This window comes from Ilyonectria robusta, assembly GCF_021365365.1.
Source record: "Ilyonectria robusta strain PMI_751 chromosome Unknown BGZ61scaffold_12, whole genome shotgun sequence".
Lineage (NCBI taxonomy): Eukaryota > Fungi > Ascomycota > Sordariomycetes > Hypocreales > Nectriaceae > Ilyonectria > Ilyonectria robusta.
The window spans coordinates 271,020-293,185 of NW_025764446.1; the positions used below are offsets into that span (position 1 = coordinate 271,020).

General features: G+C 55.3%; 7 protein-coding genes across 7 annotated transcripts; 2 read left to right on the forward strand and 5 right to left on the reverse strand.

Moving 5' to 3' along the window:
- Nucleotides 1-443: 443 nt before the first annotated feature.
- Nucleotides 444-3,660, forward strand: BGZ61DRAFT_518674 (chloride channel). Its single transcript, XM_046252370.1, has 6 exons — nucleotides 444-1,449; nucleotides 1,510-1,662; nucleotides 1,709-1,823; nucleotides 1,879-1,970; nucleotides 2,027-2,212; nucleotides 2,275-3,660. The coding sequence occupies exons 1-6, from the start codon at nucleotides 568-570 to the stop codon at nucleotides 3,607-3,609; spliced, it is 2,763 nt and encodes a 920-aa protein (XP_046103100.1). The 5' UTR covers nucleotides 444-567; the 3' UTR covers nucleotides 3,610-3,660.
- A 306-nt stretch (nucleotides 3,661-3,966) lies between these two features.
- Nucleotides 3,967-6,826, reverse strand: BGZ61DRAFT_354656 (uncharacterized protein; the record flags this gene model as incomplete). The annotated part of the gene is made up of 5 exons (XM_046240638.1): nucleotides 3,967-4,503; nucleotides 4,565-5,333; nucleotides 5,384-6,524; nucleotides 6,580-6,710; nucleotides 6,771-6,826. The coding sequence occupies 5 exons, from the start codon at nucleotides 6,824-6,826 to the stop codon at nucleotides 3,967-3,969; spliced, it is 2,634 nt and encodes an 877-aa protein (XP_046103101.1).
- Nucleotides 6,827-7,002: 176 nt separating this feature from the next.
- BGZ61DRAFT_453558 (Dehydrogenase, E1 component) lies at nucleotides 7,003-8,714 on the reverse strand. Its single transcript, XM_046246088.1, has 3 exons — nucleotides 8,444-8,714; nucleotides 7,930-8,384; nucleotides 7,003-7,871 (listed from the first exon to the last, which is right to left on the reverse strand). Exons 1-3 carry the CDS (start codon nucleotides 8,467-8,469, stop codon nucleotides 7,360-7,362), a joined length of 993 nt encoding a protein of 330 aa, XP_046103102.1. The 5' UTR covers nucleotides 8,470-8,714; the 3' UTR covers nucleotides 7,003-7,359.
- A 1,126-nt stretch (nucleotides 8,715-9,840) lies between these two features.
- Nucleotides 9,841-12,067, reverse strand: BGZ61DRAFT_354564 (quinon protein alcohol dehydrogenase-like superfamily; the record flags this gene model as incomplete). Its single annotated transcript, XM_046240627.1, has 5 exons — nucleotides 9,841-10,077; nucleotides 10,130-10,478; nucleotides 10,529-10,891; nucleotides 10,943-11,550; nucleotides 11,603-12,067. The coding sequence occupies 5 exons, from the start codon at nucleotides 12,065-12,067 to the stop codon at nucleotides 9,841-9,843; spliced, it is 2,022 nt and encodes a 673-aa protein (XP_046103103.1).
- Nucleotides 12,068-16,326: 4,259 nt separating this feature from the next.
- Nucleotides 16,327-18,186, reverse strand: BGZ61DRAFT_45133 (ZIP zinc transporter-domain-containing protein). Its single transcript, XM_046245819.1, has 3 exons — nucleotides 17,954-18,186; nucleotides 16,736-17,868; nucleotides 16,327-16,680 (listed from the first exon to the last, which is right to left on the reverse strand). The coding sequence occupies exons 2-3, from the start codon at nucleotides 17,758-17,760 to the stop codon at nucleotides 16,488-16,490; spliced, it is 1,218 nt and encodes a 405-aa protein (XP_046103104.1). The 5' UTR covers nucleotides 17,761-17,868; nucleotides 17,954-18,186; the 3' UTR covers nucleotides 16,327-16,487.
- A 259-nt stretch (nucleotides 18,187-18,445) lies between these two features.
- BGZ61DRAFT_453566 (uncharacterized protein) lies at nucleotides 18,446-19,729 on the reverse strand. The gene is made up of 2 exons (XM_046246089.1): nucleotides 19,078-19,729; nucleotides 18,446-19,031 (listed from the first exon to the last, which is right to left on the reverse strand). The coding sequence occupies exons 1-2, from the start codon at nucleotides 19,444-19,446 to the stop codon at nucleotides 18,696-18,698; spliced, it is 705 nt and encodes a 234-aa protein (XP_046103105.1). The 5' UTR covers nucleotides 19,447-19,729; the 3' UTR covers nucleotides 18,446-18,695.
- Nucleotides 19,730-19,834: 105 nt separating this feature from the next.
- BGZ61DRAFT_453568 (uncharacterized protein) lies at nucleotides 19,835-21,184 on the forward strand. Its single transcript, XM_046246090.1, has one exon. It carries the CDS (start codon nucleotides 19,944-19,946, stop codon nucleotides 21,024-21,026), a length of 1,083 nt encoding a protein of 360 aa, XP_046103106.1. The 5' UTR covers nucleotides 19,835-19,943; the 3' UTR covers nucleotides 21,027-21,184.
- The last annotated feature ends 982 nt before the right edge of the window (nucleotides 21,185-22,166 follow it).

Sequence of the window (22,166 nt, forward strand, 5' to 3'; positions counted from 1 at the left end):
AACGTCAATGAATCCCAAGTCTCAGTTTGGAATATCTCACAGGGTTAAACTCGACTTACGGAGTGACATGAGGTCCGGTCCTGGCGACTTGGTGCCTGGCCGTCAAGGTTATCCTGTTAGTCGAGAGTTTGGCCACGCAGCGCGTCTATAAGCTGCAATGGCCAGGAAGTCATTGAATTACAAGTCACCTAACTTGGTGGTTTTGGTGTTCCCACAGCTAAAAAAGCCACTGGCAGCCGATGGGCTCTCTGGGCTGCTTTGTATCACCAAAAATATCATCATGGGTGCGAGCGATTCTCATGATGGACCCTGGAGATCTGCATTGACGACAGCCTTGGCCCAATTAACCAGCCTACAGTGGTGTAGTGTGGCCCGAGCTCCCTTGCAGGTGTCACAGGCTCCGGCTCCAGCACTACGCTGTACCTGTACTGCATTGACTGCACTGTAACTCTCTACCAGCTTACACCATAACGTTAACTGTTACTTGCCTTCAACACCACGACATTTGACCCTGACATCTCCACGACCCGAGACTCCAGATTGTGAGCATCGCACGAGCACAATGGTATGAGTCACATCATGTCTGGAGCATCCCAGAACGACCCTTATGCCTTTGCATCCACGTCACTATCCGGTTCGTCGCATGCTGCCAACCCTGACGACCTCGACGAACTCGATCTCCTTGGCACCCATGACAACCACCGCGAAACCGGCCGCTTCCACGGCGATGACCAAGGCCGCGGCCACGATCGAGACGCCGGCGATGTGTTGGATGACGACCCCTTGAATAGCGACTTGACCACCTCCATCTCCTTCAAGCGCAGACAGGCGCCCTCCCTTCTCTCCGCTCCCGCACGCCTCCTCTCCGCCATCACCGGCCTGCGATCACCGCGCTCCAGCTCCTCCACCACACCCCCCGCCAGAGGCGCACCGCCTGCCGTCTTTGGCGGCCCCAATAGCCCCCCGCGCAACGATTCGGCTACTCTCAATGCCTCCTCCAAGGATGGCGCGCCCCTCGACTGGTACACGGAAGGCCCTGGCCGGCGTGTCGGATACGAGGACCTGACGGCCATCGACTGGATCTTCGAATATACCAAGGAGCGCCAGCGCTTGCGCTTCCTCTACTCGGGCGCTTCTGGCGTGCTCGGCCCCATCCAGCGCCTCCTCGACGCGAGCCAGGTTTGGATCGTCCTGCTGCTGACGGGCATGGCGGTTGGCGCAATTGCCGCTGGCATCGACGTCACCACCGACTGGCTCGGCGATTTAAAGCTGGGGTTCTGCTCCGGCGGCCCCGAAGGTGGGCATTTCTATTTGAACAAGGGCTTCTGTTGCTATGGATATGACCAGGGCTCTAAGTGTAATGGGTGGAAGTCGTGGGGTGAGGCTGTGGGTGTCACCTCGGCGGGCGGAAAGTGGTTCGTCGAGTACTTCTTTTTCATCATCTTTTCGGTATGACTACGATGCGATTCCGCTATAACTGCCCTTGTCCGCTGACAATGTTCTTGCAAGGTTTTTGTTGCATATCTGGCTGCGCTCCTTGTGCAGGAGTATGCTATTTACGCCAAGCACAGTGGTATCCCGGAGATCAAGACGGTCCTCGGTGGTTTTGTCATTCAGCAATTCTTTGGAACATGGACTTTGGTCACCAAGTCCTTTGGCCTGGTAAGTTATGTGTCCTCTGTCTCTCGTTTCCTACTGACTCTGTTAGATTCTCGCCGTGGCTTCAGGGATGTGGCTCGGCAAAGAGGGCCCTCTGGTTCATGTTGCCTGCTGTTGTGCCAATCTATTTGTCAAGCTCTTCCCCAATATCAAGGGCAACGAAGGTAAGAGAAGAGCACACGCTACCCTTTGGTTCGTCTCATAACTGACAAGCCATAGCTCGAAAGCGAGAGGTCTTGTCGGCCGCTGCAGCTTCGGGAATTTCTGTTGCCTTTGGTTCTCCGATTGGTGGTGTCCTGTTCAGTCTCGAGGTTCGTACACGCCAACCTGTTTCTCCCTCGCCGGCTTTGAAACTAACACATCGCAGCAACTGTCGTACTACTTCCCCGACAAAACCATGTGGCAGAGTTTCGTGTGTGCCATGACGGCCGCTGTCGTCCTCCAGGCTTTTGATCCCTTCCGATCTGGCAAGCTGGTCATGTATCAGGTCCAGTACAGCATCGGGTGGCATCGATTTGAACTGATGCCCTACGCCTTCCTTGGCATCTTCGGTGTTCGTGTTCCCTGCCACCACCTAAGAGTGAAGAACATCAGAGTTGCTAACGACTGCCGCAGGGCATCTACGGTGGACTCTTTATCAAGGCCAACATGGCTGTCGCCCAGTGGAAGAAGGCCAACACCTGGCTCCCTGGCCCCATCGCCCAAGTCCTGGTCGTGGCTTTCCTAACCGCCCTCATCAACTACCCCAACTTTTATATGAAGCTCCAGACCACTGAGCTTGTCTCTAATCTCTTCGCCGAGTGCTCCAAGGTCCTCGACGACCCGTTCGGACTCTGCAAGACGGGAGCCGCATCCGCGAGCACCATCGTGCTCCTCATCTTCGCTGCCGTCGTCGGCTTCTTCCTCGCCGCCATCACCTTTGGCCTGCAGATTCCCGCGGGCATCATCCTGCCCTCGATGGCCATCGGCGCCTTGACGGGCCGGGCCGTCGGCATCGTCATGGAGATCTGGGTCTCCAACCACCCCAACTTCTTCCTCTTTAGTTCCTGCGAGCCCGATGTCCCCTGCATCACTCCGGGCACCTACGCCATCGTCGGCGCCGCGGCTGCCCTCGCTGGCGTCACCCGCATGACCGTGTCCATCGTCGTCATCATGTTCGAGCTGACCGGTGCCCTCACCTACGTGCTCCCCATCATGATCGCCGTCATGATCTCCAAGTGGGTGGGCGACGCCTTCTCGCGCCGCGGCATCTACGAGTCGTGGATCCATTTCAACGAGTATCCCTTCCTCGACAACAGCGAAGAGATGGTCATCCCAGACATCCCCGTCTCGCAGATCATGACGCGCATCGAGGACCTCGTCGTGCTGACAGCCACGGGCCACACCATCGCCTCCCTCAGCACCATCCTCGAGATGCACCCTTACCGCGGCTTCCCCGTCATCTCGGATCCGCGCGATGCCATCCTCCTTGGCTACATCTCCCGCGCCGAGCTCACCTACAACCTCCGCGCCTCGACGCAGCCGCCGCGCTCCCTGGCCCCGGAGACGGAGGCATTCTTCTCCCATCAGCCCCTCGCCGACCCGCGCTCGACGCTCGACCTCCGCCCCTGGATGGACCAGACGCCGCTCACCCTCCCCTCCCACAGCACCCTCCACCTCGTCGCCAGCTACTTCCAGAAGCTCGGCCTGCGCTACGTCCTCTTCAGTGACCGCGGCGTCCTCCAGGGCCTGCTCACCAAGAAGGACGTCTGGTACGTCCTCAACGGCGCCGAGGAGACTCGTCGCACCAGCGGCCTGCCCGGCGGGACCGGCCTCGGCGTCGAGACGGGCGTCACGGGCTTGGGCTTGGCCAACGACGACAACGACGCCCGTGAGCAGCACGGATTGCTGCGGGGAGCCGACGGTGGTGACGACCAGGACAGCATCGGGGGCGATGAACGAATGTTATAGACGCTTATTCATTAGACGGGATAGAGACGGGGTTCTCACGGGTTTCACATGTCATGAGTGTTATGTATGTATCTTAGTTCGAGGCAATTTCCGGCCATTTATCTGCCATCTCAGTCACAAATACGTGCTACTCGTAATGCTCCTTGCCGGCTGTGAGAATATGGTCCATCGGCCCCTTTTGTTTCACCGGATGCTTAGATGCTATGATACAACGCCGTAAAATGGGAAATCAGGACAGGCGCCTCTCAACTCCATCCCGCCCAGGAACAAAGACAAATAAAGTCGCCTCCAATCATTGCATATCCCCGTCCACTACCGTCATGAGGAATTCGGCAGGACCCCAGCAAGCACGGGGGTTTAGTACTCAAAGTCATCGTCCACGGAAGGGCCCTTGTTCTTCGACACACTCTCCTGGTTGCGGTACATCTCGGCGACTTGTCTGCTCGACGTCGCCGCATCGGGGCTCTTGTCGTCACGCACTCGGATGAATCGAGGGAAACGCAGACTGATGCCCTTTTCGCCAGCTGGGTCGACACCCTCCTTAGCGCCGGCCTTGTAACGCGGGCTGAGGGTCAGATCGGCCGTCTTCACCTCCCAGACGAAGCGGGGCTCGAACCAGACATCAGGTTGGTGCTGGCCGCCCGAGGAGTGAGAGTAGAAGGGCTTGGGACGGTCAATGGTGATGGCAGAGAGCTCCTTGTGCAGGTCCTCGAGGACCTGTTCCGAGAAGCCAGTGCCGATGTTGCAAACTGTCTCGTATTTTTCCGTGTTGGGGTTGTAGCACGCGAGGAGGAACGCGCCGTAAACGGATGTTCTCTTGCCCTTGCCATAGTAGGCTCCTAGGACGACTAGATCCAGGGAGTCACCCACACCGGAGAGGTAGTCCTTCTTGATCTAGAGACAAAGTGTTAGACCCACCAATACTCCATGTGATGCAGAATAAGTCATCTCTTACCTTGAGCCAGTTTCGGCTTCGCTTGCTGGGCTCGTATCCACTCTCTGTGCCGTCCAGCATCTTGACCATGAGGCCCTCGCACGACGCCTTCATGCTCTCGTCAAGGAAGACTTGAATCTCATCAAGCTCCTGGCCATCCATGTGCGTGGCGAACGAGAACTCACCCTCCACGGGTGTGAAGGCTGCCTCAAGGAGATCTCGGCGCTCGCGGAGAGCCTTTTCGACAACCGCCTCGCCATTGAGATAGAGCAGATCAAAGGCGAACACACAGACCTTTATCTTGACATCCTCGACTTTAACATCCTTCTTTTTGCGGGTCATCAGCTGCTGGAAGGGCAACACCTTCTTCTCATCCACATCCCACGCCACAGTCTCACAATCCAACACAAAGCTCTTGGTATCTGGTTTGACCCAGGTGCTTAGCTTGGCGAGGATGTCAGGATACTTCTTCGACAGATCTTCTGAGTTTCTCGAGAAGATGCTGGCGACTCCAGAACCAACCTGCTTAGTTGCTTCTTGGGTCGACTGGCTCAGTTGATGGGGGGAGTCCTTAGACACGTAGTGAATCTGTGCTCTCTCACCGTCGTACTTGTACTCGCACGTGAATGTCTGGCCCTCAAATCGATCCAACACCTCGGTGATCGCCTTTGTAGGCTTGGCCAACATGGGCTTCAGCGGCACACCGGGGCGAAGCTTGCAATTATCTCGAAGCTTCATGATACCATGCTCTAGCATGGCAGGGATGATAACATCATAGCTTGGCAACTCGCTGATTATCATTAGTATCATGTGGCATTTCAAGAACTTATGACAACATACCTGTAGACTGTCTTGAGAATGGACTCTCCATTCTCCATATCTGTGGTTGTGGGCAGTTTACCCCGCGAGTCGGCCTCATGAGCCACCACAGCGTGGGCGAGTGACACCAGAACGGATCTCTCAGCAAGACCAAGTCTCAGCTTGCCCTCTAGGAATCGAATAATGAACTTGGCTTCACTCGGTCCACCCTTGTCGGTGTTGACATCAATCTTTGTCAAGGAATGTGCATCAGCTGCCGAGAGCAACTTCTTAATGCCATCCACCTTTCTTCCTTGAGCACCATTGCCAGAAATGGTGGCAATGGCCATCAGGCCTTGATGAATTCCCCGAATTGTAAGAGCCTTGGGCTTAAACATGGTGGGTTGGGTCGATCGACTCTTGACTGCAACAAGACCAAGATCGCCAATCTCCTTCTGGTCAGCCTTGATGACCTGGAGACTTCGACCAGTTGTCTCGCCAATGGCCTTCATAATCAACGACTCGCCAATGCCAAGCTCAATGCCAGCGTAGTCAGGGGCAAGCTTGTTGATCATGAGCAGTACGGTGGGGAGGAGGTCGTCGGGGGTGAGACGCATGACTTGGCGCAGGAACAGGGCGCAATGCTCCATGATGATCAGTCGCTTGGTTGTCAACTCGACAAGAGAGAAGGTTGTGCAAAGCGCTGCATATGGCACTGGTGCGCCAGGTTTCCAATCGGGATAAGGATCCTTGCTCTTGGCCTTGAGCGTTGTCTGGACCTTCTCTCGAGCCTTGGCAGCAACCTCGGGCTTTTCGTCATCGTCAATATCTGCTTCCTCCTCTGCCTCAGAAGCTGATGCGGTGGATTCTTTGTCCTTTGGAGCATCTTCGGTCTCCTCCACTACAGGCTCCTTCTTGGCCTTCGACTTCTTTGGTGATTTCGACCTCCTCGGGGATGTTGACCTTTTTGGCGATTTGGATTTTGGTGGAGGGCTGGCTGACTTCTCTGCCTTGACAGGAGCCTGAACTTCGTCATCATCGTCTTCCTCCTCGACTCTGTTCCGGGTTCGTCGTGCTCGCTTGGTGACGGGGCCGTCGCTATCGTCCTCCAGCTCTTCCTTCTTCACGGTTGTTGCCTTGGTGGCCGACTTCGAGTCGATTGATCTCGTCCGCTTCTTGGAATCTGGTTCATCTAGTCAGGATATGCAGTCATCACATATCAAGGGAGAGCATCCTACCCTTCTCGGAATCCGAATTCTCCTTGGCGCTCACATCCTCTTCCTGCTTCGCCTCTTCCTTCTTCGCCTTGGTGCTGAAAGACAGCTTCGTCTGCTGACGGGGTGGCGCGCCCTTTGCTCCAAAAAACTTCCTACAAAGCGACGGGCATTAGAATCATGGCTCCTCCTCTCGAAAGTTCCCTCCAACGCACCCGAGCGTGCTCTGCTTCGGCTTCACATACCCCAGGGTCGCTTGCTTAGGTGCCATGGTGCACAGTGTTCGCGGCGATTCTGCTGCCAAATAACGAAGAATATGACAGATTGGGTGTTGGAGCGTCACTTTCGAGGCAGGACAATGGAGGAGAGAGGCAATTGTAAAGCCATGCCAACAGCTGACACCGGCTCTTTGCATGACGCGCGCCGCCAGGCAGAATCGCGTTAATTGGATTCGCGACGGTGGAGGAAGTAAAGCGACGCGACGCGGGTCACGTGAGGGCGTTTGCTGCCTGTGCCTCTAGGCAGGTGCTGTAGCATTTGTGCATTGGTCCATATTACAGGGGGCCACCAACTGTTCGTGCCCCCAACCTCACCCCCAACATTCAGTGGTTTGAGTCTTATTACGGCAGAGATATTTCTTCAGGATCCCTAGCGTAGCCCTTCATTATCTCACAAGAAGTAAACATGGGTTCTCGCCCGTGTCCATTTGGACCAATTTAGTCCTCTAGTCATGGTTGTATATTACAAAAGGCAACAAGTTAGGAATCATTATAGGTACGGCTCAGCCCCTTCGCGCCTCCTTCCTTAGTTGTTGAAGTAGAAGTTCTCCTCGGTGGTTCGGCCGCGGATGAACTGAGGCTCGGTGCCCTTGACATAGATGTCCTCAAACAGGATCGAGGGCTTGGCCTCGGGGACAGCCATGGCCTCGGCGAGAGCAACCTCCTCGTTGACGTGGGCACGAGCCTCCTTGTCAAGCTTCTTGAGTTCCTCCTCGGTAGTGATCTCCCAGTCCAGAATCTTTTGCTTGAGTCCGGAAATAGGGTCGTTGGTGGAGCGCATGCGCTGGATCTCCTCACGGGTTCGGTAGGTGGTACCGGGGTCGGACATGGAGTGGCCACCATAACGGTAGGTGACGTACTCGAGGACGAGAGGGCCCTTGTCGGCGGCGGTCCACTCCTTTCCGTACTTGACGGCAGCCTTGACGGCCAGGACGTCCATGCCGTTAACCTTGAGACCAGGGATGTACTGGCCACGCTTGTAGTAGTCGGTCAGGGCAGACGAGCGGGCAGCGGAGGTACCCATGCCGTACTTGTTGTCTATGGACCATTGGTTAGCATTTCCACCGTCTTGTTACGATTCAGCGGTTGAACTCACTCTCACAGCCGAAGAGGGCAGGGAGGTTCCACAGCTTAGCCATGTTGAAGGCCTCAAAGACCTGACCCTGGTTGCTGGCACCATCACCGTAGAGGATGATGCTGGCGTTCTTTCGGCCCTCGTACTTGTGGGCGAAAGCCAGACCGGCGCCAACGGGGACCTGGGCACCAACGATACCGTTGCCACCGTAGAAACCCTTGTGGAACATGTGCATGGAACCGCCCTTTCCATAGGCAATACCCTCACGTCGGCCAAGAAGCTCGCCAATGATGGATCGGACAGTGCCACCTCGCATCAGGGAGAAGCCGTGACATCGGTAGGAGGTGATGATGTCGTCCTCCTTGGTGATAGCGTGCTCAATGCCGACAGCAACAGCCTCCTGTCCGACAGACAAGTGGCAAAAACCACGGATCTTCTTCTCCTTGTACAAACGATCGGCGGCCATCTCCATCTGTCTGCGCGATTATTAGCAAGAAAGGCTCGTGGGCCCCAACGGAATCAGACTCGAACATACCGGATGCTGACCATGTCGTAGTACATCTGCTTCAGCTCCTTCTTGGTCACCTCGAGGGTGTAGGGGGGAGGGTCGAGCTCGTAGGTCTCGAAGCTCTCATCGCTGAGGTTAATGGCGAAACGCTCGTCATCGGACTGGATAGACAGATGTTAGTTACATATCGCAGAGTGTGGCGATGTCGAGGACGGCGTGTGGGAAGAAATCTCTCGCAGCCGTCGTTCGTGGTCCAGAAAGGGCGCATTTCTAACCTGAGGGACAGAGTGGCTCAGAGACGCCGACGCAGCGTTGGTGGTGACGGAGCGGGCGGAGATGGCGGCGGGAACGGCGCGCAGAGGCACCGCCCTGGGGACTCGGAGGGCTCTGGACAACATCGCGGATCTGGAGGTGCCTCTGTTCAATTGAAGTGAGGAGGATTGTCGTGAGATAACGACGTATTGTCTGGATGGAGCTCAGAAAAATCGCGGTGTTGAGCGTTGAGCTTGGCTTGTTGGTAAAGGCTAAGCTGGAACAGTACTAGCGGGACCCCACGTGATTGCCCGTCGTGTCCCAAGCCGGCGCTTCTCCGGCATCGGATCCCAGTCAGGATGGTATTTTCGTTGGTTTGATTAAATGTCGAGGCCTATTAACCTCTTGTCTATTATTCCCGGTATTTACTTGTTCAAAGACGCTTGTCATTGACCTTTCTGCGTCCGCGTTGTTCAGTGGAGAACGTCGGTGTAATACAGTCCGGACTTATCCCTGGTGTGGGCCCCCCACGCACTAACATATGTCCTCCTTTTTGGCCCGACGACCGAATCCGTCCAGATATTGCGAGACATTAAAAAAAATAAAAAGACACGCGGGTGGAGCGGCCCAGTGTACCGAGTGAGACCGGCTCCCGAGTCATAGAGACTTCCAAACTGTTTATAAGATAGGTATTGGTCTCTGACTGCGCCTCCCAACCCGGTGGTAGCTCTATTTTACACTCAGCGCCATATCTTTGGTATTATAGCTGGCAATCAATATCAAATCAAGACCAATCCGCCATAGCCTCTAGCACAAGCCCAAGCTAGACACTGAAGACTCAACTCCTTGGTTCGTTCCTAATAATGAGGCTTCCCAAATCCCATCCCACCCATATTCATGCTTTCATATTCCATGCAAATCCTCCTAGCTATGCGCGACCAGATGATGCAGCAACGCCGTAAACATGCTTCCCACATTTGTCTCAGCCATCTCTATAACAACCTGAAGCACGCCCAGTATACAAATGCGAGGGCAGATAATCCGACCCATCCCTTATAACAAGTGTTGAATCCATGATAGCCGGGCCTCCGGGTCGAGGAGCCCGGGGCCAATAAAGCAATTAGCGTTTGCATCTGAAATGCAATCATATTAGCTGTGTCAATGAGACGTCGTTAGTCGTCGTGGAAGAACGTCCCCCCTTGCAATGGAGCTGTTGAGGGGCCCACGTCCTGCATATCGACGTCTTGGGTTGATTGGTCTCGACTTGAGCTAGCGATAGTAGGTTGCGAGCTTCGATAGTCGATGGCCATGGCGCTTAGGGGTCGGGTTGGATCGTCCTCAAGGACTCGCTGTTGAAGAGAGAGGGGGCGGTCGTACAGCATTTCCTCAGGTGGCGAGAAGGACCAAACCTATCATCGTTAGTCTTCGATATCTATTCCCGGACGAGTATCATATGCTTACCTCCATCACCGTGCGGCCTTGCCTCAAAGCAAGGGCCACACACTTCTCGTCCTCAAAAGCAACTCTCCATACAGCCTCGCCTTGGGCGATCAGTTCTCGAACGAGGTGGCCGGTCTTGAGATCCCAGATCTTGACTCGACCATCGCTACCGCCACTCACGACCCGAGTATCGTCAAACTGCAGACTCGTGACGCTATTGTCATGAGCGGCGAGACGATGGATGGGGCACATCTTCTCCAGCGACCAGACTCGTACAGAACCGTCGGATCCACCGGTAACTAGGGTATCGCCACGCATCTGTAATTGACCAACCAGAGAGGTGTGACCCTGGAGGATAGCAAGGCATTCGCTGGCAAAACGGTCAGTGGTAATTTTCTCGACGGGGTTCTGCAAACCTACCCAGAAGTGGGGTCCCATATCCTGACGTTGGTGTCCAAGCTACCAGTGACCACCCTCTTGCCATCGAAAGCAATGGCATAGATCTGGCTGAAGTGGCCCTGCAGAGTCTGCAGACATCGTCCCTCAGAGATGCTCCACACCCTAGCGAACGTGTCGTAGCTACCAGAAACTACAATGTCCCCTTTGATCTCGAGGCAGCGGACACTGGACTGGTGGCCAACCAGAACGTTTTTGCAGAGGCCTGTCCGGATATCCCAAACTCGAAGCGTGGTGTCTCGGGAGCCTGAAATGGCGGTGTTGGCATCTGCCATTTTCAAGCACCTGACGGTTGACGTGTGGCCACGCAGGGTATGCAGACAAGCACTGCAGCCACGTTAGCTTCTGACTGGATTTGTAGAAAACCTTGCAGCTTACCCTGTCTTCAAATTCCAGACTCGTACATCGCGATCACAACCACCACTGACCAATGTGTCGTCCCATGGGACCATAGCCCAGACACCCATGACATGGCCCTGCAGGGTCCGTTGAGAGTCACCCTCGGCATCAAAAACGTGGATCTTAGCGTTATCAAGAGCCACAATGATGTACTTGGACGTCAAGTGTAAGCTCGTGACCACACCACCTTCCTGAGTGATGTTTCTTGTCGTGCTAGTACCACCTGACCTCCATGCTGCCTCGACCAGATATCTCTGCTTGAAGTGCGATTTGTAAGATCGTAGCTTGGGTCTACCAGAAGCCAGCGAACCATCAAAATTCCGGGAGCCCGAATGGGCTGCGGTGGGTCGGGCGCCGGGAAAGCTGTTGCTGCTAACCATCTCCGTGTCGCCGTTGTTGAAGGGGTGCGCAGCAGATCGTGCAGCCAGTTGTTGTGAGTTCGCGTAAACCTCAGACAGTCGTCGGCCGTAGTCGTGCTTGACGCAAAGATTCTTCCACGTCATGTCGTCGCTGAGAAGATCCCGCCATCGCTTGGATACTTGTGAAGCTCGTGCTAAAACTTTGGGGTCGTCGATGAAGGACAGAATCTAAGACGGCGGATTAGCCTAGTAAGGTAGGAAGAGGGTTTGAGGCTCATACGCGAAGACATAGTTCATCAGGAAGGCTCGTGAAGGGGTCCTTCTTGAGCAACGGACTAACGAACTGGTGAACGAAACTCAACTGCTGGCTGGTGCAGAGGTTGAGAAGATCGGCAAGAACCCGTGTCCGCTGTGGCCCAGAGCAATTCTTAAAGTGTTGTCGGACCTTGGCGAGGAAGAAATCCTCATCGTCGGCGGCGTCGCTCCAGTCGGGCTGGAAATGTGAAGGGCCCGGGGATGCGGCAGGCGTCGGAGGTGGCGGCGGCGAGCCGGTCAGCTGCTGGTCGAAGTCGGCGGCGGGTGTCGACATGCTAGGAGTCGGTGGCCCTCGGAGATGTCGCTGCTGCTGAGGCAGTTTTTCCATGCGGTGGTTCAACATGGCGTTATTGGTGTTGAGTATCAACTCGTCGCTGAGGGCGCTTCCTCTCCTCTCGGAAAAGCTCATGGGTCGCTGGTAACCGGCCATGGCCCGGCCCGTCGCCCAGAGTCGATTTCTCCTGGAGATCCGGAGGCGGACGCTAGTAGAGGCGGTGGCAAGGTGGAGATGTGCGAAGAGGATGAATGGCTAGCGGTGATGTCGAGGCGAAGAATGAGCGAGCGGGTGGGGAGAGACGAGACACCTGGGACACGGAGGGATGAAATGTCAGTACATGTAGACGGGCAGAGCAGACGACGGCGATGGCGACGGCGGCGGCGGCGGCGAGCGATGAGGTGAGCGATGAATGTGGAACGCGAGGGGACGGGATCGTCGAGGACGGGACGTTGGAGACTTTTGATTTGGGGAAAGGGAGTAGTAGGAGGAGGAGGAGGAGCAGCAGGAGTAGCAGGAGTAGAGCGGTGGTGACGGTGCAGGATGAGTAGAGGTGCAGGATGAGTAGAGGTGCAGAGGGCGAGACGATGGCGGCATTGAGGGGGCGCTAAACGGAATCCGTTACCTGTCTGTCGTCTCAAGTGACACCGGCCACGGGCTGCACGAGGACGGCGAAGGCGAAGGCGAAGGCGAAGGCGAAGGCGGATGCGTTGACCAAGACCAGGGGACTCGAGACACTGGGCCAAAAACGCAACCGCACGGAAGCGACGTGTGTGTTGAGAGATCAAGGGCGGACAACGGAGGGCATTCAATTCAATTCAGATCCGGCAGTGCAGAGGGCGGACGAGCGAGCGAATGAATGAATGAACGATTGAACGAATGCCAAGCGAAAGCGAGATGGAGACGGGGAACCCTTCTTGGAGCAATGAGAGAGGCTGGAAGACGGACGAGTCGACGTCGAGTCTCCGGCTCCCTAGACGCAGCCGAGTAGGTACAAAGGGGCGTCGAGATGCGTCGCCGAGATGCGTCGCCGAGGGATGGTTGATCGATTGACGGATTGACGGCGGTCCTGCAGGATCTCCAAAGGCAGGCCGCGGGAGAGGCTTAGTTTCGGATTGTCGCGTCGTCTTAAATGACCCCTCGAGCGGCAAGGGAAGAGGGAGTGAAGTGAGAGCGCTGTGACGGACAGGTATCACAGGCAGGTTGCATGCAGCAGTGGGAGTAGCCGCGGGCGAGAGCCGAGATCAGTTTGTTCCTGCTGGGGGGGTTTGCGCTTTGCTTTGTCTCCAGTACCTACGGAGAACGAAGTACTTGGTACTCTCTCTCTCTCTCTCAGCTTTGTGTGCAAGAGTCAGTTGCCGGGCTTGGCTTGGCTTTTCCCGGTGGATCCTCGCATTGGGAGGGAGCAGACGCAGACAAGAAGAGCAGAGAGTTTCAGCCGTCAAGAGCTGAGGCCTGAAGGCTGAGGGCAATTGGGGATGGAAAATGCAGGCGGGCGGGAGGGCGGGAGTCACTAGTTACCTATCTACTGGGAGGGGCGAATGAAGACGGGCGGCTGGAGGGAGGAGCCGAGAACCCAGAACCCAGAACCCAGAAGCCGCCAAGTTCCATGGGAAGTACCAAGAAGACGGAGAACGGAGCACGGAGTACGGAGTACGGAGTACCCCCTCCTCAGTTGCGGAGTTGCGAGTAGGTAGGTAGAGAGGTACTTACCTTGCCTGAATTAACTGCCCGCCGGCTTGGTAAGGTATTCGTTTGGGTCGGGTGGATGCCAGCCCCAGGTCAAGGCTCTCGGGCTGCATAGCACAGCGCCATCACAGGGGGCCACAGGGGCCGTAGAGGTGTCCATGTGCCTGTCCCTATCCCTAGCTAGCTCTCCAGGTACCTTTACTCACCCATAGGCCGCCCTCGTCAGCCTCCTGCAAGTTGTCCGGGCGGACATGAAGGGTTGGATGTCCTGTGCTGTGTGCTGTGTGTGGTGTGTTGCGTGTTGCGTGTCCCGAGGTCTGTGTCTGTGCCCTCAGCGGTGCAGCATCCGCTGGACGCCATCGGTTGCAGGTGGTTCAACTCCGGCGCCTCGCGCATGCAAGCCTCCTACCTACTTCTTCCAACGCAGCAGCCCGAGAGCAAAAGAAAGTATCTCTCGCCATGAGAGTGAGGTACGTACCAGCTTCGTGCTTCACAGACAGACGCCGGATGTGCCGTTTCCCAGCGTTTACTGGGCGGCAGAAGGGTCTCATCCCCGCAAGGCCGGCTTAAAAGGGCAACCTCCATGTGTGGGAGATGCCCCGTCCCGTCCAGCCTCTCACGGCGTCTCCAGCCAGCCGGAATCTTATATTGCACTTTCAATGGCACAATCCGCCCGTCCTCGGTCTGTAACTTAGTATGCACGGTACCGATTCGAGGTCGGCATCGGTGATACCTCCCGGCCAATGCATGCTTTGTTCTTTCAGGGGCTGCCTCCGCCTCCGCCTCCTCCTGTAGCAGGTGGCGGCGGAATGGGAAACAATAATGCTCGACTCCATCCGTCTACAAACAGGATGCGTTTCGAACCCGGCCGCGCGCTGAATGGGGTCGAGGCAGTCTCACAATCTTCACAGGGAGCTCGTCTACCCGCCACCCACTACCCGCATGCACAACCTCGTGCTCCATGCCGTACATCCTGGCACGTTTGTCGGCAGTTCGGACGTAGCTAGAGCCCGGACAGACAGAGAGCCGTGTTCTTCTTGTGGTTCTGCGCGTGGTTTGGCTTGACCCAGTGATGTGGAATCCAAGCGGTGGCACATTCTGACTGTACGTGCGTGGTACACCTCATCAAGTAAGTTACGAAGTAGACTCCCATCCAACCTGGGCGTCATCAGCCATCAGCCATCGATCATCATCAGTTCAGACTACGGATACTTCCTCCACGCTGTTGACGCCCGGAAACTCACCCCGGACCGTGATAGAGACGCCAACCTTCCCACTACGGCGCCTACGCCCATCAAACTTCCCCGTACAGTTAGCAAGGCGTCGATAAATCAATAGCTCATCCAATATCTCCCTCTCATTCCAATGTCCCTCTCGGGCCCCCTCCCACGCATTCTCCCCTCCCACACCTCCCATCCATCCGCATCATGGCCCGCTTCAGGTATCTGCACGTAGCCAAACTACGAGCGGCCTCCTCTCCCTAGCGCAGCCACCATCTCACAGCCCAACTCCCCGAGGCGTGTTCTGACGTCGGATCCACGAAATGGTTAGCACTGGGTTCTTCCAGTCCCGTTTCGTTTGACGGCGCCAATCCCGATCCCGCGTATGTACCACCCCTAAACCCATGCAGCCTTCTCTCGCCTGGGTCTCTCCCTTGCACCACGGCCCTGGTCACCCGCTAATAATCCCAATTACCTATGCGACAAAAGGGAATTGGGCGAGAGAGTGCCCTAGCTAAATGTACCACGCATTGACTCGTGTCTGCACTGGTGTAGCTAACTTCGCGCGAAGGATCCTCGACCTCCTGTTACGATCAATAGTCTGTTGCCACAACCAGTAAATCGACAGTCGTTCTCGTCCTGCAACGAAGCCAAAGAAGCAAACTTGCATATGTTCAACACAATTTCTTATGCTTTTCATGCACGGGGGAATAATTTGCCATGGCCCCTATCCCCGTGCCTCCCTCTGTAACACAGACCGTGTCGTCCTCCCGTCATTGTCCACCATTGGACCCCTCCGCCGCGATGCCACACCCCATCATTTCCCTGCTATCCTCCACACTGGTCAACTACGCGGTGCCATTGGAGGGAAGCACGCCATCCCCATTGCATGCTACACCAACTACTACCCTGTACTTGGAACATGAACCGCAGTCAGCGTCTACAGTATATCCCGGGACTATTAATGGATACACGTGGATACGGTAATGGCGTTAAAGATTCGAAAGTGACCGATTGTCCTTCGTAGATCATCCAGATCCAGTAGAGGAGTGTGCTTTTGCGACTCTCGAGCTAAGACACCATTGTGTTCATCCCTGATCTAGGGCCAGCGGGTCGTGGATTGATTGACCGGTATGTTGGCGGGCTGCTTACGAGTCCATGCGTTTCGCACAGGCTTCTCACTGAAACACATGGCCGAAACAACCAGCTCCCCAATCCGAATATTGTTTGAGCTAGGTCTATTAACCCCTTCTCCTTATCTAAATCACATAGTCTTGCATAATCATGCCATAGTGGAGACTGCCAAGAGTGTCAATCAACTGAGCCCGGATATCTTGGTCCATTGAGTCGTTCCATGAGTCTACGAGTCCATGAGTCCATGAGTCCGCTATTGCAACACACGACAACCAGGTCTTAGTGTACAACCTCTATCCTACATCATCAATGTCCATAACCATACAACCCCCATCCTGGCCATGTTTTCCTGACTTTCCCAGTAATTCTAGATGTTATCTGATTCATGACACTTGAGAGGAGCTCGCCGGCTCTGCTGAAATACAAGCGCCATCTATACCCAAGTCTCGCTGTCGTGTCGTTTTCATCCACCACTTGAAACATTCCAGATGGAGCGGCCGGGCACCATACAAAAAAGGAAGCCAATCCCTCCACTAGTGGTGGTGCCCAAACTGCGTAAGAAGCGGCACCAACATGCCCCCAACCGTCGCCAAGGTGTCACGCATCTGCGGGCCTTTGGGCTTTCGCTGCACTGCCGAGTTACTATCCGCGTAGCCGTTGACACTGTGTTCGTGACCGTGGCCGTGCGAGCTACCATCCTCCTGCATGGCATGCATGGCTACATACCTGTTTTCGCCTCAGCATGCGGTGATAGAGAAAGCGGGGAGATTGGTCAACTTACAAAAATGTGCCACCCGAGAACAGGAGCAACATGCCGGTCCACCAGTGATCACCATCGTGACCTGCAGCACCTAGCAATGTGATGACAAGCCACGTAATCAAGGCGCCTACTGGAGCGGCCAAACTGAAAACAATGAGATGGCCCCTCGCAGCTCGTTTCGAGAGACCCTGCTTCAGGAGCAGAGACGTCAAGCCAAACGCGGCCGGGGCCTTGTGAATCATGATGGCGACAAAGATGATGAATCCAAGCTTCATGTCTGTGGTGGTTGATGAGGCACCCATGGCAATACCATCTGCCGCAGCATGAATGACGAGTCCGGTTGTCGTGGCGAGACTGCGTGCCCGTCTCGGGGTAGGTGTGAGCGAGCCTAGGAACCCCTCCTCCTCGTCTTCCACCGAGGCAGTATCTCCACCAAGGTTATCTAAGCTGATGTGTCTCGTTTGGGGGCTTGAATGCAGGCTTTCGGTTGCATGTCTGGGCAATCTGTCGATAAGGAACATCAACACGAACCCGAGGATCATGGAGAACCCAATTTCGAACGTGGGAACTGCGGCATGGGCATGCTCGTCGTCGTCGTCGTCATGCCCAGACTCAAGCTCGTCCTTTCCAGTTTCCGCCTTCTCGTTTCCCGCTTTATCGTTGCTCTTGCCGTCAGTGTCGTCGAGGTTCTCTTCGGCCGGTATTGTTGAGGTCTCAGGTGGTTCGGATTCGTTCTCGAGCGGTTCTCGGGGGCCTACCGATGCCACAACCCGGCGCACGAGGGCATCCGCGTCCTCATCCCCCAATGGACTTCGTCCTGCCACCGTGTTGACGGTAGGGATCGAACTACCGAGCCCGCGCGGCACGGCGTAGTGGCTCCAGGGAGACCGGCGGACCAAGGTCCTCACACGGTGCACGTGGCCGGTCTCTGCAGGCGAGGCGGCGGCCTCAATGCCCTCTGGGATGATGACTATGAGGGAGGTTCCCACGAGGATTCCGACGCCGATGCTGGAGAGTAATCGAAGTTGCGATTGTGACAGGGTCATGGACAGGGGCAAGGCTCCAGCCAGGAACGAGCTATTGGATCAATCAGCATTCTCGAGATCGGTCGTGTTCAAGGTCGGTGATGGCACATACGCCAGAGCCATGATCAGCTGCAGCCGGATATGTTAGTTATTGTCGTTGGCAGCCCGCAACGGGAGGGGGAACACGAGGGGGTCGTGCGAGGAGCCAACTTACGCACAAGCCCAGGAGCAGCAGAATGCCGCCCATGATGAGATGGATGAAAGCGAAACAGCGGCGCGCAGAGGTCAATGTTCAGGTCGATCGCTATGTGCGCATCCTGCAGCGCGTTGGCACGTTACCGGGCGGCGTCCCGGGTCGAGGAGAGGATGAGATGAAAGGTAAAAGGGCTGATCAGGAGAATCGCGACAGGTTGTCAGACTGGCGGACTGGGCCTAAATTGATGAGCGAGACAGGACGACGCAGCGCACTACAGATTTAGTAGCCCTGCGACGATTCGGAGGCTGTCGATTGGCTGCCTGCGGGGAAATTGAGACCCTTACCCCCTGAAGCCCGCTAAATGCAAATCTGCTGGAGGGCGGATCAGGGCCACTAGAGCTTATGGAGGGTCCCGCTAATTGGCGAGGTGCTTGGAAGTCGGCATGGATCTGATTCCAACGTCCTGTGGGCCCCCGATTTTCTGATTCAACGGCGTATGGCAAAATTATTAGATGATCATCTTCCACGTGTATTTCAATTAATATTATGGGTCCTGTCCATTCATCTGCCTGATATTTTCCACCTCTCTCCTTGAAGGCGGAGCACTCCTATTAAATACCGTGTCTCAGGTATGTAGTGGAGATTATACACGTCGTGTGGCGCTGCCGTGTAAGATTCCCTTGCATTCATAGCAAGAGTCGACCGATGACCTCGTCTACACGGAGATGTAGCGGGATATCCTCATGTCCCTCCTAGACATTCAGATCCGTTGACGTAAGAAATGCAGGAATTTTCCTAATGCCGTATACCACTCCAGGGTTTCATCACAGGCCTCGCTTTCGGCGTGCTGCAAGAGTGCGCTCATGAACAAGAATGGGACGTCACATGTTGGACAACTGAAGTCAAAATCTCGGTCGTCATCGCAGGTGTAGTGTCCCGACTGGTAGCAATCGAATGCTATATCACAGACATCACTCCGATTCGTTCCTGACGCGCATCCGCCGGTCTCAAGGTGTAGTACCATGGCTGAATCGGAGATGAAGAATCGTGTGCAACCTGGGCACTCCACGCTTTTTTCAGCATGTGTCTTGCGATGCTACAGGGAGTGAGCTATGTGCGTATGGTGAAGGCGAGACACTCACATTTAACAAATTCGACGGTGTAGCAAAGCATCTTGAGCAGGTTTCGCACATGTTGTGTTCAGACACATCATGCTCAATAAGCTGGGACGAGCTGATAAACTGAACCTGGCATTCGTTACAGTAATCGTGCTCTTCAACTTTATGGTCATACAGCATATCAGAGGTGGGGAAATCGGAATCGTCATCGGGGCATATGTCGCAGATATTGTGGAATTGTGAGTCGTCAATATGTTGCTGTAAGGCCGACCAGGAGGCGAAGATGCGGTCATGTCGATTACAGGTCGGATGCTGTGTTTGCGACGCCTCGAGATGCTGCCGAAGCGCCGACGATGTCTTGAAGAACCTGTCGCAAACATCACAGTCAACCATCGTAGAGACGAATCGTCAGCTTAAAGCCTGCCGCTCTAAGTGACGTTCGAGGTGATTGTTATTGTGAGCCGGCTGTGGGGCCTGGATGGATAAGCGGGGCAACGATGCTTCGTTGATGCTTCTTGTGGTGGGAGTCTGGATATTGGCGAAGGTGCGAAGAAGAAACAAAAGTGCACCAGCGACAGATAAAGATATATGTAATCAGATGCCTTGTGGAATTGTTTGCTTTTTCAGAAACAATGGCAGCTCACAGACTCAACGGCAGCCTGAGACTGTCATGGAATGTCCTACCTTAGGGATGATCGACGGGCAAACCGTTGGGTCGGGCATTGGTGGCCCGTGCGCATACCTTTTCCAGGTGCAGCTTAACTTACCCCACAACGAATTACTTTTATTGAAGAACCACCAACCTAGCCTTCACCTTCACCACCATCTTTCACCGGAACCTCTTGCTGGGACACCGCAGACTAGATGCTCTCGTCTCGCATGGCCCTCCCATGATGGGTGACGCACCCGAGTCTCCGAGACGACGCCACATCCTTTCCGCCATCAACCCGGACCGTCCCCGGAAGCGAGATCGGGATCCAGAGGAGGATCAGTATCGAACCCGAGGTCGAACTCGAGACAAGACGAAAGACGCCAAGGATGATCCCGTAAAGGAACCAACCCCGGGCGCGACCTCACGACGGACCGAGGACGGCGCAGATGGCGAGACCGACAAGACAAAGCCCAGGCCGTCACGCCTAAAGCTGAAGGACCACAAATCCCGTCGCCGTTCCTCTCGCGATCGCGATCGCGGTCGTGATCATGACAAAAACCGCCACCGCGATGACGACTCCCACCACCGGTCGCACCGTCACCGTCACCGTCGAAGACACCGATCTCCCACCCCGCCCAATCCCTTTGAACAACAGACGCTAGACCCCGACACTGCCTTTAGGGAGTCTCTCTTCGACGCTATGGCAGACGATGAGGGGGCTTCATATTGGCAAGGGGTCTATGGACAGCCTGTTCACGTTTACCCAAACGAGAAGGTTGGACCTTCGGGCGAGCTCGAGCAGATGACGGAAGAGGAGTATGCTACATACGTCCGCCGGAAGATGTGGGAGAAGACAAATGCCGGCCTTTTGGAAGAAAAGGCCCGGCGTGAGGAAGCAAAGAAGCGCAAAGAGGAGGAGGCTCGTCACAACCGCAAACTCCAGGAAGAGATGGAGCATAGCCTCCGCCGTGGCGAGGAGCGCAGGCAGCGGCGCACATGGGCCGCCCGCTGGGAGGAATACACGAAGGCGTGGTCTGCCTGGGATGGCACGCCCGAAACACTCAACTGGCCGGTTGAGAGCGGAAAGCGGCAGGATGTAGAAGAGAAGCAGGTCCGAGCCTTCTTTGTCCATTCTCTCAGCCTCGAAGACGTTGGGCAAAAAGAGTTTGCAGCCAGGCTCAAAGAAGAGCGTGTGCGCTGGCACCCAGATAAGATGCAACAACGGCTGGGCGGTCAGGTGGACGGCGATATCATGAAAGACGTGACGGCCATTTTCCAAATCATTGATAGACTCTGGGGAGAAGCTCGAGGCACAAGCTAATCGAGAGGCGGCTTCGGCGGTTGACAACATATGATAGATACCCTTACCCTGTACTTTAGATGAGCGACATGTTGGCTGGGAACGGTACTACCTAGAGCTACTTGACTTAGGACCGGTGAAGTGAACACTACGGATGAAATACATATTGCTGAAACCCCTTCGTGTTCGAAATTAACTTGATGAAACGCGGCTTAGCTATTGCTTGAATACTTCGTAAAGCTGTTGTGGGTCATGACCACAGCCACATCCGTACGGCCTAACAGAGAAGCATCATGTCACGACAACCTCGTATTTTTGGCTCAGACGTCGTTATCTCACATCAGGGTCTCCCAGTGGCACAGGCTGGAACCCCGAGACTGAGGGGATTAGGGTAAAACCGGGTAGCACAGCAGGATGAACCAACGAGAATCTTGAGGATATCAAATGACAATTGGATTGACTGGTAGGATTCGTATTACGTCACCTAATGTGTTGCCAGATAGGATGTAGCGTAAAATCCATAGTATGAGAACCAAATTACCATGTTATGCACAATTTGTGTGTTTGACCAAGGTACGATTTCTCGCTGATGGTCTCCGTATCTTTCGTCCAAGTTCAGACCAAGAGGAGGGTGATACCAATGATCTGTAGGACCGAGTTCCTATGTCGCTCATTAGGTCCCGAGCGCCGACACAAACTTGATTTGGCTGTGTTGGCACTGCTGAGGGTTGTTGGTGGTGGAAGCTTCTCATGCTTGCTCCGAGCTGCTGATTTAGCTAGCGTTACGCTGTTCCTGAGCCATGTTTATGAAGCGCCGTGCCAATGATGTACATGTATTCTACCTTTTACATGCTGGCAAGGATGGCGGCACCGCCCATGAGAGCACCCATGGCCACAGCCGCCGTAGGCATGGCACCGGAACCGTCGCTAGTAGAGGTACTCTGAACATTGTCGGATGAGGTGGCAGTCTCCGAGTTACGGCTAGCTGAGTCGGATTCTGAGCTGATGGATATAGTTGGAGAGCCGGAAGCCGTCTGGAGGATGGTACTGAGGCTCCCGATGTCGCTGAGGATGATGCTGCTGCCGACTGACTGGGTGTTTGAGGCACTTGAGGTGCCGACGGTGGTCGTCTCGCCGGTGACCGTGGCGAGGAACGACGAG

What these genes read in the sequence shown, in the direction of transcription:
- BGZ61DRAFT_518674 (XM_046252370.1), top strand. Translation starts at nt 568, where the DNA reads ATGAGTCACATCATGTCTGGAGCATCCCAGAACGACCCTTATGCCTTT. An exon ending in CAATATCAAGGGCAACGAAG is followed by an intron (nt 1,824 to 1,878) that starts GTAAGAGAAGAG and finishes GACAAGCCATAG; the next exon opens with CTCGAAAGCGAGAGGTCTTG. An exon ending in CCTTCCTTGGCATCTTCGGT is followed by an intron (nt 2,213 to 2,274) that starts GTTCGTGTTCCC and finishes CGACTGCCGCAG; the next exon opens with GGCATCTACGGTGGACTCTT.
- BGZ61DRAFT_453558 (XM_046246088.1), bottom strand. Translation starts at nt 8,469, where the DNA reads ATGTACTACGACATGGTCAGCATCCG. An exon ending in TACGACATGGTCAGCATCCG is followed by an intron (nt 8,385 to 8,443) that starts GTATGTTCGAGT and finishes ATAATCGCGCAG; the next exon opens with ACAGATGGAGATGGCCGCCG. An exon ending in TGCCCTCTTCGGCTGTGAGA is followed by an intron (nt 7,872 to 7,929) that starts GTGAGTTCAACC and finishes AATGGTCCATAG; the next exon opens with ACAACAAGTACGGCATGGGT.
- BGZ61DRAFT_45133 (XM_046245819.1), bottom strand. Translation starts at nt 17,760, where the DNA reads ATGACCCTGTCACAATCGCAACTTCGATTACTCTCCAGCATCGGCGTC. An exon ending in TTCTCGGGTGGCACATTTTT is followed by an intron (nt 16,681 to 16,735) that starts GTAAGTTGACCA and finishes AGGCGAAAACAG; the next exon opens with GTATGTAGCCATGCATGCCA.
- BGZ61DRAFT_453566 (XM_046246089.1), bottom strand. Translation starts at nt 19,446, where the DNA reads ATGGTTGACTGTGATGTTTGCGACAGGTTCTTCAAGACATCGTCGGCG. An exon ending in CACCGTCGAATTTGTTAAAT is followed by an intron (nt 19,032 to 19,077) that starts GTGAGTGTCTCG and finishes CACTCCCTGTAG; the next exon opens with CATCGCAAGACACATGCTGA.
- BGZ61DRAFT_453568 (XM_046246090.1), top strand. Translation starts at nt 19,944, where the DNA reads ATGATGGGTGACGCACCCGAGTCTCCGAGACGACGCCACATCCTTTCC.